The sequence below is a fragment of the Choloepus didactylus genome, chromosome 2 (assembly GCF_015220235.1).
Source record: "Choloepus didactylus isolate mChoDid1 chromosome 2, mChoDid1.pri, whole genome shotgun sequence".
Classification (NCBI taxonomy): domain Eukaryota; kingdom Metazoa; phylum Chordata; class Mammalia; order Pilosa; family Megalonychidae; genus Choloepus; species Choloepus didactylus.
The window spans coordinates 115,892,873-115,907,848 of NC_051308.1; the positions used below are offsets into that span (position 1 = coordinate 115,892,873).

Genomic DNA, 14,976 nt, shown 5'->3' on the forward strand with positions numbered 1-14,976 from the left:
GGGGCCACAGAGGAGATGTCTAACTGCCTAAAGCTCCACAGAGAAGAGAAGGCACTACTTACCCTAAGTCTTCAGATGATGAAATTGCCTGTATATTGGAGGAGAAAAATAAGTTGTTCAATGACCAAAAAAGCATATGCAATGACACAGAAGTGTGGCAGATTTCTGTTCCCTATAAACTCTCTACTGCATTTATTTCTAGTACATAGCACTCTCTTGATTCATTTTCAACATTGGCTTTAGTCTCATTTCCTACATTATTTTCTTCCACTTATCCCTTATTAGAGTTTGCTTTACCAAACCAATCTGCTCCTTGAGTTTCAACTGTTGCCATTATGTGGATGATACCCTGTTCACAATCTCTAAAAGTTACCTCTTTACTAAGCTACAGACTTCTGTATTTAACTTCCTGCTTGACAACTCCACTTGAAAAATCCACATTCTCACCAACCCACCACTCAACACACACACACACACCACACTCTCACAATCAAAAAGTCTAAAATCAAATTCTCTCTCTCTCCCTCCATCCCACCTCTCCTTCTCCCCAACCCCTGAAAAGGATTTTAGAATAAGCTCAAGGAAAAATCAGTCCTTATTTTGGGTAATGCAGCACCACCCTCAGGTTATCAAAGCCTGGGTATCATCTTGGGCTTCCCCTTCTCTCCCTCAATCGGTACACCGCTGTCTAGTTGGCCTTTGAGTCATTTTTTATATCTATTTTCTCTTTTCTATTCCCAATAGGCCTGCTCTAATCCAGATTCCATTCTCACCCAGCGGTAGTAGTATCTTTAAATTATAGATCATGTCAACCATGTTCAAAATTCTAAATAGTTCACCATTGTCTTCAAAATAAAGTCCAAACTCCTGGCCAGGCATTCAAGGTTCTCCATTATCTTGCCTTCAATATAACTTCCTAGATTTTCTTTTTCTGTATTCTCATACCCACACACACTCTGGCCACAATGAGCTACTTACTTGTCATTCCCTAAGTTTACAGAGTACTTACCTTTATCTGTTTCTTTACTCCTATTGTTTCATCTTTCTGAAATTTCCTTGAAGGTCATTGCTGCCTACAGAAATTCCACCTGTCTATGGCGAAATGGGAACTCTTGTACGTTCTGGTGGGAGAGAAAATTGTTAGAAACCTTCATGAAAGCAATTTAACAATATGAATGAAGAAGTTTTGTATTGCTTACATTCTTTGTTCCATTATTTCCATTTCTTGGAATCTATATGAAGAAAATAATCATAATTATGGGGGAAACTTCCTACCCCATTTATATAAATTGTAGCATTATTCTTTTATAGTGAAAAACACTAAGCAACCAAAAATGCCTAGCAATAGGGATAAGATTAAACTATGATATAATTAACTCCATGCATTATAAATTATATTTCATACACTTATCAATAACCAAGTAAAATACTTGGGATATATGTTTAAATGGGAAATAATTGAATACAAACTTTATATACAATATAATTACAAAGTTAAAAATAGTATGCCAACTTCCCTTTATACTACAGAACTAAAAAGAATTAATAATCATTGTTAATAATGGTTGTCTTTGCCTATCTTTATGTGTTTTCCAAATTACCTTTAACAAGCAAGTTATTACTTTTTTAAATGAGAAAAAACCATTAAAAATCCTATCCATTCTTCACACCCTACCTCAACTGCTATCTCCTCCATACTCCAATTCATTTACTCAAAATTGCTTCTCTAACTTTTAAGCTTTAACAATGCTTTATAAATTCCATTATAGTGTTAGTACATTGTGTCTTGTGTTATAGCCTTTCTGTAAATCTTGCTCCAGTAACTAGAATGTAAGCTCTTGAAGGTAGGATAGTCTCTTTTGCATTTTTGCATCTTCATTCATACATTAATTAGACAAATACATATTGTGAACCTAACACATCCTAAGCACAGTGCTAGATACTGGGTATTTGGTGATAAAAAATACAGTCTTTCTAACCATCCCTCGAGATATTCATAGTTTAATAGAGTCAAGGAAACAGGTAAGTGCATGTACAGATTATTGCAATAAAATGTGATAAATGCTTAGATAGAGGTATGCATAAGTTGCAGCAGATGCACAGAAGTATTTGGTGTAGCCTTCAGAGAGGACTGTTTAGAGAGGTTATTTGACTGAATCTTGGAGGGCAAGAAGGAATTAATCAAGTGAAAAAGGGCAATCAGAGCAGAGGAAGCTAAATGTGCAAAAGCCCAGAAGTGAGAGAAAATAAATGAGTTAGGGGAACTGCATGTAGTTTTTAAAAAGTTGTGGTATAAAGTGACTTTTAGAGTGAGAGATGCAAGATAGGCAGGGACCAAATAATAAAAGACAACAGCTTTTGTTGGTACTAAGTCCTAACAAGGACAAAGTGGACCTGGACATGAATTCCACAGAGGTAAAATCAAACAAAATCTTCCTAGATCATCAAGCTTGTTCTTGTTGACTTTTTAAGAAGCTATATTATATATCATTTTCAATGCTGCCAATTTAACTTCAAGTAAAAGAATGAGGAATCTTCCTCTATTTGGCCTCTTTTTTATATATTTTCTTAATCTTTCTGGAATGTGTATAACATTGATCCATGTCCCTGAATTTTTCTTCCCTTTCTGGACATGGGTATTTAGCTTCTTCATATAATACAATTTAGCATGTTGAGTAAAAGCAGTAACTAAGAAGGTAGTCAGACCTTGGTTAGAATCTTAGCTCCCTTTCCTGTCCTTGGGCAGATTATTTAACTTCAACTCTCAGATTCCTCATCTGTAAAATACAGATATTAACCTCAAGATTAGTATAAGGATTAAATAAAATAATGTATGTAAAGTACTTAGCACATAGTACGTAGCACACAAATATCCAATAAATGATGGTTAGTATTGGTATTATTATTAATCCTCCTATGTGTCCCTATAAAGAGAACACAGTACAATGTAGAAAACCATGCCCTCAATAATATTCTAATAGTAAATATAGTAATAAATTTTATGGAATACTTTCATTATGTATAATAAGATAGGCCAAGTGTATATGCAAAAACAGAGTGTTTTTCTTTTGCTTATCAAACTGAATACAAACTAGATATACTGCATCCAGTGCTAAGAGGTGAAAATGAAGTTCAGATTTTATTCTAAAGGAAATGGGACTCCATTAAAGGATTTTAAACAGGGCGGTGACAATTAAATGAAAGGAAGCAAAAAAGTAGCCCATGAAAGAGTTTGAGAAGAAGTGACCAGAGAGAGGAGAAAATAAGGACATAGTAGCATCTTAAAGCAAAGAGAGAAGTGAGTTGGGAGTAGACAACCATGCTAAATGGCACAGAGAGATAAAAATAAGACCTGAAAAGTGTCAAGTGAGTGGCTGATAACTAGAACATTTAAGACTTAAAGCACAGCCCTTGTAATTTATGCCTCTTGCCTTCCTGCAATAAACCAGCACTTCTTAGTTTCTCCATTGCAAGCAAAAACAACCTTCCTTTGAGTCCCTGAGCAAAAATTTGCAATGGCGTGAATGTGACTAATGCCACTGAATTGTATGCTTGAGAGTGGTTGAGAAGGGAAATTTTATGTTGTATACGTGTTACCACAATTTAAAAGAGATAGAGAGAAACTAGAGATGATGACAATTAAATGCAATTGTCAGACCTGGATGGGATCTAACAATGAAGGAGAAAATGCCTAAAAAGACCTTATTGGGATAACTGAAAAAACTAGAAGATGGACTGTATGCTTTAGTGATGCAAATTTCTTAAATTCATAGCTGTACTTAAGGCGGTTATATGAGTGAGTGTCCTTGTTATCAGGAAATATACATGGAAATGTTGAGCGTTACAAGTGTATATGCAACATACACTCAAAAGGTACAGAAGATAGATAGATGAAATAACACATGTGACAACATGCTAATATTTGATAAATCTGAATATCTGGGTGGGGGGTTTGATGGAGTTTGTTTTAGTTTGCTAAAGCTGACGAAATGCAATATACCAGAAATGGGTCAACTTTTACAATGGGTATTCATTAGTTTACAAGCTTACAGTTCTTAGGTCATGAAAAATGTCCAAATTAAGGCATCAACAGGATGGTGCCTTCTCTGAAGACCGTCTACCAGCTTACTTGGGCTCCTCTATCAGATAGCAAAGCACATGGCAACGTCTGCCAGTCCTTCTCTCTGGGGGTTTGTTGCTTCCAGCTTCCAACATCAGTGGCTTCCTCTAAGCTTCTCTGGAGCTCTTTCTGTGAGCTTCTCTTAAATTCATCTCTATGTGTTTTATCCTCTTATAAAGAGGATTAAGACTCACCTTGAATAGGGTGGATCGCATCTCAACTGAAATAACTTAATAAAAAGATCCCACCTACAATAGGTTTACACCCACAGGAATGGATTAAATTTAAGAACATGATTTTGGGATACAGAACAGCTTCAAACTACCACAGAGTTCTATGTATTGTTTCTGTATTATTTTTGCACCTTTCCTGTAATCCTGAAATTGTTTAATCCTAAAAAGTTTAAAAAAATTGCAATGGCTTCCCTTTGCCTATGGAACTAAAGCACAAGCTCTTCAGCCTGCTGTTCCAAGCTCTTCACAACAGAGCCCCAGACCAGCTTCCCATCCTCTTTTCCCTTTATCTCCTAAAGATATCCAGCTTTCCCTTCAATTGAATTTTGTGGTGATTTCCAAACACACTAGGTATTTTCTCAATTTTATGCTTTTATTTATGCTTCTCCCTTCATCGACAATGCATTTCATCATCTCTGCTCATTTTTAAATTCTCATCTCTATTGTTACTTCCTGGGTAAAGCCATTCTTGTGTTCCATGTGATTTCTTTATCTTAAATATTCATAGTATTTTGTATCCTAGATATAGCATTTAGTGAATTCTGACTCATATTATAATTATTTATATACCTACAATTATAGAGTCCCAGAATGTAATCAGAAATCATTTCTCTTAAAAGGATCTTGTAGTTTTTTTTCACTTGTTTGTAGCAAAGTGAGAAAAATAATATTGTGATGAGTTCTTCATAAATCTAAATTTATTCAACTCATATGTCCTCTGAATTTTTGTTTTCAGTGTTAAAATGTCCTTTCTTTTACAAAATGATGGTGGTAGTAAATAGTATATTACTGTGTCCATACTTGCTAAATAAAAAGGGGGCAATTTTACATCAATCTGAAAATTTTAAAAAAGTTTCTATGTCCGTGAATTTAAAAAGTGAGAGAACCACTGGTTTGCTCTAACCCTTATCTGATCCATGAATTCTTTTTGCAACATCTCTGACAAGTTATGCAACTGGCCTGTGCTGGAATACTTCGAGTGCCAGGGAACTCACCTCCTCAGAAGGGTAGCATATTCCATTTTTTGACATCATTAATTATAAGAAAGTCTAATTTCTAAGATCATAAAACTCTTTTAGGGCTCTGCTTTTTATTACTAATCTTAGAATCCCCTCCCCTAGGCCTTTTCCATAGTAATTGCTCAAAAATATTTCTTAATTGGCATTCCCTAGAGGAATTTAAGTTTGACAGGAAATAATCACCCGTGATCCTATTACGCAAAAACATTTAGAGAAGGGGCCTTGGGAAGGTCAATAATACTCATTTCCCTAAAGGAAGGATTAAAGGACTGGGATGGACCTTTTATTGTTTTCCTTAATTCTATTCACCAATATAGTCCTACAGGCCTTCCAAACTCCTTTGAAAATTGTCTAAAAGCCCTAGGGAAAGTATTATATTATTTCATTCTAATTTTGTTTTACTTCTTTTCATGTATAGATTTTTTAGGAGAAAAATCTAAAGGATAAAAAGTTGATAACATGATTTTATTTTATTCATTTGTAATTTTGTGTTATTTCTTTTTCTAAAGCTGGGGCCTCAACTTTGGTGACCATGGGTATATTTGGATGGCAAGAAATAGTGGAAATCATTGTGGGATTGCTAATTTTCCCTCTTACCCAGAAATCTAGAAGATTTCTTCATTTTATAACAAGAAAGATGAACCACTTTCTCTCAACTTAATTTTACCTGTTATAGCCAGTAGAAATAAGTGTATCAGGATCAATGTATTTTTACTGCACTAATTAAAAAACATAATTTGACTCTTCTACTTTTTTAACTTTGCACATCTTGGAAAAAAGTTGGATAAGTAAATCGATAATGTACTATAGATACAACTGTATGAGAATGGGTTGACCTAAAATAATCTGTTGTGTTTAACCTTGTCTTATTTTATACTCTGTTTTCTTAAGTCCTCTAATATCCTTTTGTAACTTGGGATTTATATGTACTTAATAAATATCTGTCTTTTCAAATTTATATCATTGCCATATACCATTCTTTCCTTACATTCTTAGAACGTAAATTGTAGTATGCTGGTGACCAGGTATCGCAACTTTGATGGAAGAAAATATTAAGTTATAAATGTCCTGAAGGCTCAGATTGCATCTTTGCTCATAAAATGATTTAATAAATGTTTTTAACGAATTATGCTAAAGAAAATAAATGCTTAAAAGACAATCTGTTTTCAAGCACTTAGAAGGATTATTTTAATGATCAACAATTAATATACTAGTTCTAGTTATTTTTACTAGTCATTAATAGTTTGGCCAGGGTTTTATTTTAGTAAATAATTAAACCAACCGAAAAAAATAGCAAAAATGTATTTCTTTAAAAATATTCCCTTACTACTGTAGAAAATAGTTTGGCTGTTCCTCAAAAACTTAAGAATAAAATTGCCATATGACCCAGCAATTCCACTCTTAGGTATATACCACAAAGAACTGAAAACTGCTACTCAAAACAATGTACATGTATGTTCATAGCAGCACTATTCACAATAGCAAAACCGTAGAAACAAGCCAATGTCTATCAACAGATGAAAGGATAACCAAATTGTCATATATCTCTACAATGTGATATTATTCCACCATAAAAAGGAATGAAGTACTGATATGTGCTACAAAGTAGATGCACCTCAAAAATATTATGGTATGTGAAAGTAGCCAGACACAAAAAGTCACATATTGCACTGTTCCATTTATATTAAATATCCAGAATAGATAAATCCAGAAAGACTGAACAGAGAAATGAACAAAAGAGAAGACAACTCTGACTACTATCTGTAGCAAACAGACCAGGGAATTCTGACCCACTCTTTGCAGCAACCTGTCCCGGAGGCTAACCACTAGCTCCAACAACCAATCCAGGAAGTTAAACCATAATCCCAGTAACAATCAACAGAAAATAGCCAGGATTTAATCAATAACTGACAGTTTCCCTAATTTTTACCCCACTTCCAACTTAAGACCAACTTGAGAAAGCCAAATATGCTCTCCTAACCAATCACACAGAATGCCGTACTTCTAGTTAGCCCACCTCCAATCAGAGGATACTTTTTTATACTATAATGCTTTCCCACTCCTCTGCCTGCCTTTTTGTCTCTGCCAAATTCCCTGGATATGGCAAGCTTTGAATAAATAGATTTTGCTTGTTCTCATTTGGGTGTTCTCCATTTATTTCTACAATCTATAGAGACAGAATGCAGACTGGTGGTTGTCAGGGACTGGGAAGAGCAGCGAATGGGGTATGGGGTTTCCTTTTGGGCTGATGGAAATAGAGATAGTGGTCTATTCTAAATGCACTAAATGCCAGTGAAATGTTCACTTGAAAATGGTTAATTTTATTTTATGTGAATTTCAGCTAAATAAAAAAATTCAATTACTCATATTTTTATCTAATTCATATTGATCTTCCTTACAACTGCTCTAGATTAGTAGACAGATTCTGAACAGGCAGCAGGAACTTTAAATTTTGTAAGTTCATGCTATGACATGAAAAATATGTAGGATGATGTCATTAATATATTTAAACTGACCTTAAACTAATTTTACTATCTCTGGCTCCCTCTCCATAAGGCACATTTTTTTTTTTAATAAAACACATTTTAAAGAACAAGAATTGCTAAATACAAAAACATGAACATAATACATGGCTATCAAACAAAAAAATTATAGTTAGAAACTATTTAGTTAATTATTCTTTTGTTTTTAACAAAACTTTTGTTTTGCCCACAACTTTTCAAGTAGCTAAGTGGAACTAAACAAGAGTTGTCAACCTTTGGCAATCTGGTAAAGCCTATGGATGCTTTCTCAGAAAAATGTTTACTTAAGTGCATAAAATAAAATGCATAGGATTACAAAGGAAGCCAATTACATTGAAATACAGTTATTAATGTTAAAATATAGATTTGTGATACAGTAATATACCTGCTTTTTTAAATAAGATGTTGCAGTGTGGGTCTATTTGGGTTTATCCTGTTTGGAGTTTGTTGAACATCTTGGACAGTCTCATCTTGGATTTGTGTATTCATGTCTTTCTTTAAATTTGGGAAGTTTTCAGTTATTAATACTTTGAATATTCTCTCTACCACTTTCCCTCTTTCCGGGACTCCACACTGTGTATACTGGAACACTTGATGGTGTCCCGCAGGTTCCTCAGGCTCTCTTCACGTTTCTTCATTCTTTCTTCTTTCTGCTCCTCAGAATGGATGATTTCAATTGTCTTCAAGTACACTGATTCTTTCTTATGGAAACTCCCATCTGCTGTTGAGCTCCTCTAGAGAATTTTAAATTTCTATTATTGGTCTTCAGCTCTATGTGGTTCCTTTTCATGATTTCCATCTCTCTGTTAATATTCTCTATATGTTCATCCAACATTTTTCTGATTTCCTTTAGTTCTTTGGTCATGTTTTCCTTTAGTGCTTCAAGCATATTTAGGTCCAATTTTTTAATGCCTTTGTCGGGTATGTCCTAGATCTAGTCCTCCACAGAGTTTCAAATGCTTTAATCGTCTACTTTGCCTGGGCCATTGTTTTCTGTTTCTTTGTATGTTTTCTAATCTTTTGCTTCAACCAGGACATTTTCGTATTTTAATGTGTTATCCCTGGAATTTAGGGATAAATACCTAAGTAAATTCTTAAATTTAGGAATAAATACCCTGTGGTGGCTGTTCCTTAAGGCTGTATCCAGCCAGTGCTATGACAGAGCTTTCCTTGAATGCCAAGAGCTAATAAAAAAAGGAAAAAAAGAAGGAAAAAAAGAAAACACCTTTCCCAGTCTTTGCAGATTGACCTGTGCCAAGAGTTTATCCATAAAATGAGTTTAGAGAATAGCTTGAGGCCAAAGTGTAGGGGCCTTCTTGACCCTTTCTGTGCATGTGTCTTGTTTTGGGCATGCATGTGGTCCTAGGAATTCCCCCATTTACACAGATACAAATATGCCCTCTTCACTAGGAAACAGTTTCCTCACCCCTGGGCACTACACTGTATGTACTATAGCCAGACATCCCTTGCCCCAGAGCAGCCATAATTTGAGTACTCTCCTACAGCATTTTCTAGCAGAGCTCTGTGAGCTGCCTTCTACATGTGGGGCAATTTCTGGGATGGCAAGCCTAAGACAAGTGTCCTGGTTCAGTCCCTGAGGCTTCCACCAGACAGATTAGGTCAGACTGCCATGCTTCCAATAAGTGCACAAGGATTACTCTGTTCCCTCTGGAACCAAGACCAGGAATCCAAAATGGGTGCACAGCTCTGAACCAAGCCAGTGAGAGGATGGGGGAGGGCCAACCAGAATGCCATGAGATCCTACCACTTTTAAGATGCCTTTTTCTTGATTCAGCACTTGCTCTGTTACTAGAATTCTTTAACTGCTTTCTGGAGCTTTGAGAAACATGGTTCTGCCAGTTCTTGCTAGTTGTTCAAGGCTTCTATGGGGGAATAGAGCCCTGAAACATTTTACTCTGCCATCTTGATTGAGGTCTACATGCTTCTTTTAAATGCATTGAATAACAAAAGAGTTAATAACTACTTTAAACTTGAAGTAATGATGAGTATAAATTATATTCTGAGATAACTGCAAAAACTGTAATGTGATACAAAAATATCTGGATTTTCTTTTGGTGCTAGAGTCACAAGTATTGCTAATATTACTGTGGTTTATGGACTATGTTCAAAATTTAGGAAAATGCTAACTTTCACTTAGCAGGTAGTAAAAAAGTAGGAGTCTACTTGACAATGCCATGATAAATATGTAAGGAAAATATGAATACAGAGACATTATTTCTTCAAATAAAATTATTCTTTTCTTATACTTCTCCTCTATAAGATGAGAATTTTGATGATGCTCAAAATATGCATATGTTAAGTCACCAGAGAGACTGCATAAATCATAACATATCTATCTTTAAAATAAAAAACAAGTAACAGGAAATAAAACTTCTCTGGAGGGGTCCAATAGAAGATTGGAGTTTGCAGAGAAAGAATCAGTGAACTTGAAAATAAGACAATTGAAATCATCCAGTCTGAGGAGCAGAAAGAGGAAAGAATAAAGAAAAGTGAACAGAATCTGAGGAACCTGAGGGACACCATCAAGTGTACCAATGTACATATTGTGGAAGTCTCAGAAGGAGAAGAGAGAAAGTGGCAGAGAAAATATTAGAAAAAATAATGGCTGAAGACTTCCTAAATTTAACAAAAGACATGAAATACATATCTAAGGTGCTCAATGATCCCCCAACAGGATAAACCCAAATAGGCCCACACCATACCCTATTATCATCAAACTGTGGGATGCCAAAGACAAAGAGAGAGTTCTGAAAGCTGCAAGAGAGAAGCAATGTCTAACACACAAGGGAGCCTAAATAGGATTAAATGCTGGGAACCATGGAAGCAGAAAGGCAATTGGATGACATAGTTAAAGTATTGAAAGCAAAAAATTGCCAACCAAGAATTCTATATCCGGCAAACTGTCTTTCAAAAATGAGGAAGGGATTAAGACATTCCCAGATAAACAAAACATGAGGTAATGCTTCACCAGTGGATCAGCACTATAGGAGATGCTAAAGAGAGTTCTGCAGGTTGAAAGAAAAGGACAATAGACAACAGATCAAAGTTCATGAAGAAATAAAGATCTCTGGTGAAGATAATAACATGGGTAAATATAAATGCCAGTACTATTGTATTTTGGGTTTGTAACACCACTTTTTACTCCTTATAGGATCTAAAAGGCAAATACATAAAATGTAATGATAAATCAATGGTTTGGGACTCCTAATGTATAAAAACATGATTTATGACAAGAAGTATATAAAGGTGGGGAGTGGAGGAGTATGGGAACACAGTTTATGCATGCTATTGAAGTTGTTAATTTGGTCTCAAAGAAAATGAGATTGCTATAGAATTAAGATGTTAAATTTAAGCCCCATGGTAACTACAAGAAAATATCAGAGAATATGCAAACTCATAAAGACAGAAAGTAGAGTATAGATTACCCAAGGATGGGGAGGGGGTGCAGAGGTAATTGGGGAGTTGATGCAAAATGAATATAGGGTTTCTGTTTGGGATGAAAGGAAACTTACAGTGTTGGATGGTGGTGAGGGTACTGCAACATCATGAATGCGACTGATCTCGCTGAATGGTATGCTTGGGAGGGGTTGGTATGGGGAGATTTATGTTGTATATTTATTTCCACAATTAAAAATAAAGAACAAAAGAGGAACTAAAGAGATAACGACAATTAAATGTAATATGTGATACTGGATGGGATCTAAAACTGGAGGAGAAAAGGCTCAAAAGGACATTATTAGGACATAAGAAAAAATTGGAATATAGAATGTAAGCTTATATCAACATAAATTTCCTTAACTTAGTGACTACACTTAAGGTAATTGCATGGGAGAATGTCTTTGTTCATAGGAAATGTGCATGGAAGTAGTATGTGTTCAAGAAGTATGATTTTTGCAACTTGCTCTCAAATGTTCAGAAAAATGGATGGATAGAAAGAAAGAAAGAAAGAAAGAAAGATAGATAGATAGATAGATAGATAGATAGATAGATAGATACTGTGCCAGTTTTAATGTATTATGTCCCCCAAAACACTATTATCTTTGATGTAGTCTTGTGTGGGCAGACATATCAGTGTTGATTAGATTGTAATTCTTTGGGTGTTTCCATGGAGATGTGCCCCACCCAACTGTGGGTGATGACTCTGATTGGATAGTTTCTGTGAGATGTGGCCCCGCCCATTCAGCATGGGCCTTGATTAGTTTACTAGAGCACTATATAAGCTCAGACAGGAATGAGCTTGCTACAGCAAAGAGGGACACGGATCATGTAGACAGCATTTTGAGTGAAGTACGCCAGAAACAAAGGCAAACACTATAATGCCTTATCAATATGGACTAACTACAATGGACTAACCTCACCAATATGGACTAATTACAATGTGTTAACTCAGAATTGAATCTTAGAGCACAGCCTATCAGGGGAACGATTATTGTAATGGTCCCTAGATTGTAAGATCTTACAGCAGTCAAATGTATTCCTGAATTGTAATGGCTGTCTCCAAACTCTGAGATGCTGATCCCTTTGTGTATGACCTGATTGGTCTCTGGGACGTTCGGTATCTGTGTGACACCTGAAACTCAGAGCTAGAGCTCGGCATATATGAATGCAACTGTTAGTGCATACAGCAGCTGTTAAAAAAAAAAAAAAGCTGAAAAAGAACCAGACTTCAATTAGAGATATGAATGAAGCAGATATGGTTAAGACTAGGGCAAATTGGGCCAAAGGTCAAAACTGACTGTTTTAAAACTTCAACTTCCATGTGAGACCAAGGGAAGAGATGTATATTTTCTAAACAAAATAACTTCTACAGTCAGTTTGTTCAAACACCATAATTACATGAAACTTGGAATAGGAAGTGAGATATAGGTTAGAGTGAAATTTGAGCAGAGAATAAAAATATATATGCAGGGCCCCCCTGAGGAACTGGGGGAAAATGTGGAAGTGTTGGACTTCCTCACCTGGATTGTTGCTGATGTTCTCACAAACATTGAGGACTGATGGTTTGGTATGCCAAGCCCTTTGTCTTGGGGCTTGCCCTTATGAAGCTTGTAACTGGAAAGGAGAGACTAAATCTGCTTATAAATGTGCCTAAGGGTCTCCCCCTGAGTACCTGTTTGTTGCTCAGATGTGGCCCACTCTCTCTAGCTAAGCAACTCAGCAGGTGAATGCACTGCCATCCCCCCTACGTGGGACCTGACTCCAGGATGTAATCTCCCTGCAATGCAGGATATGACTCCCGGGGATGAATCTGGACCCAGCATCGTGGGATTGAGAACATCTTCTTGACCAAAAGGGGGATGCAAAATGAAACGAAATAAAGTTTCACTGGCTGAGAGATTTCAAATGGATTTGAGAAGCCATTCTGGTGGACATTCTTATGCACTATATAGATAACCCTTTTTAGGTTTTAATGTATTGGAATAACTAGAAGTAAATACCTGAAACTATCAAACTCCAACCCAGTAGACTTGACTCTTGAAGATGATTGTATAATTATGTAGCTTACAATGGGTGACAGTGTGGTTGTGAAAACCTTGTGGATGGCACTCCCTTTATCTAGTGTATGGATGGATGAGTAGAAAAATAGGGAAAAAAGTAAATGAAAAATAGGGTGGGATGGGGGGATGATTTGGGTATTATTTTTTACTTTTATTTTTTATTATGATTCTGATTCTTTCTGATGTAAGGAAAATGTTCAAAAATAGATTGGGGTGATGAATGCGTAACTATATGATGGTACTGTGAACAGTTGATTGTACACCATGGATGATTGTATGGTATGTGAATATATCTCAATAAAACTGAATTTAATTAAAAAAAAAAAAACCACAATGTGATACCATCTCACACCAATAAGAATGGCTGCCATTAAACAAACAGTTAACAATAAATGCTGGAGAGGATGTGGAGAAATTGGAACTCTTATTCATTGCTGGTGGGAATGTATAATGGTACAGCTGCTGTGGAGGATAGTTCAGTAGTTTTCGAGAAAGCTAGATATTAAATTACCCTATGATCCAGCAATTCCACTTCTCAGTATATACCCAGATGATTTGAAAGCAGTGTCATGAACAGACATTTGTACACTGATGTTCAAAGCAGCACCATTCACAATTGCCGAGAGATGGAAACAATCCAAGTGTCCTTCAACAGAAGAATGGATAAACAAAATGTGGTATATATTTATGATGGAATACTATGCAGCAGTAAGAAGCAACAATATCTTGAAACTTATGGCAACATTGATGAATCTTGAAGATACAATCCTGAGTGAAATAGGAACAAAAGAAAAGAATTGCATGTTACCACTTCTATGAACTCCCTGAACAATATAAAACAATGTCTTAACAATGTAGAATATTGGGGATCTGATGATAGATAGAAGATAGTGGGCCTAATGATAATCTAATAAGTTCAGATATGTTAATGATGGTGAATTCAAAGGTATGGAATGGATGGGGTGGTGATTGTTTGTTAATGGGATTATAAGTATAAGAGCTGTATTGAAGGCAGATAGGACTAAAAGGGGTTGTTTAAAAGCATGTAACCCACAGATCAGCACTACAAATATATAGGTGCTTGCATAATATGCTTCTAAGGTATGACACTAATACAGAGAGTTGACAAGAGAATGGTATGTGGGGGAAAAGCTACCTATTCCTACTGGGACTATAGTTAATAGGAATATCATACTAGTACCACACAAATACTAGGGACAAATAATCAAGGGCTGAAAAGAGCAATGAGATGTTTTGGGTCATGAGAATTGTTTAAAATGGAGAGTGATGAGGATTGTACAACTAAGTGATGATAATGTGAGATATAGATGGATTATCATGGACATAACATATGCTATGTGAACTTAGGAACACCCTACTTTATAAGTCAAGCCCTCAATCTTGAGGCTTGCTCAGGAGAAACTTATGGTTGTAAAGGGGAGGCTAAGCCCACCTATAATTATGCCTAGGAGTCACCTCCAGAGAACCTCTTTTGTTGCTCAGATGTGGACTTTCTCTCTCTAAGCCTAACTTGGCAAGTAAATTCATCACCCTCCCCCTAAC

The 14,976-nt window shown here is 35.8% G+C and overlaps 1 protein-coding gene across 2 annotated transcripts in view; it reads left to right on the plus strand.

Moving 5' to 3' along the window:
* Positions 1 to 6,330, plus strand: part of CTSS (cathepsin S) — a 45,158-nt gene extending 38,828 nt beyond the window's left edge. For both annotated transcript variants that reach the window (XM_037826068.1, XM_037826067.1), the window contains exon 9: positions 5,882 to 6,330. In XM_037826068.1, coding sequence (XP_037681996.1) covers positions 5,882 to 5,981 — 100 coding nt within the window. In that variant the 3' untranslated portion in view covers positions 5,982 to 6,330. The remainder of the gene's footprint in view (positions 1 to 5,881) is intronic.
* Positions 6,331 to 14,976: the final 8,646 nt, after the last annotated feature.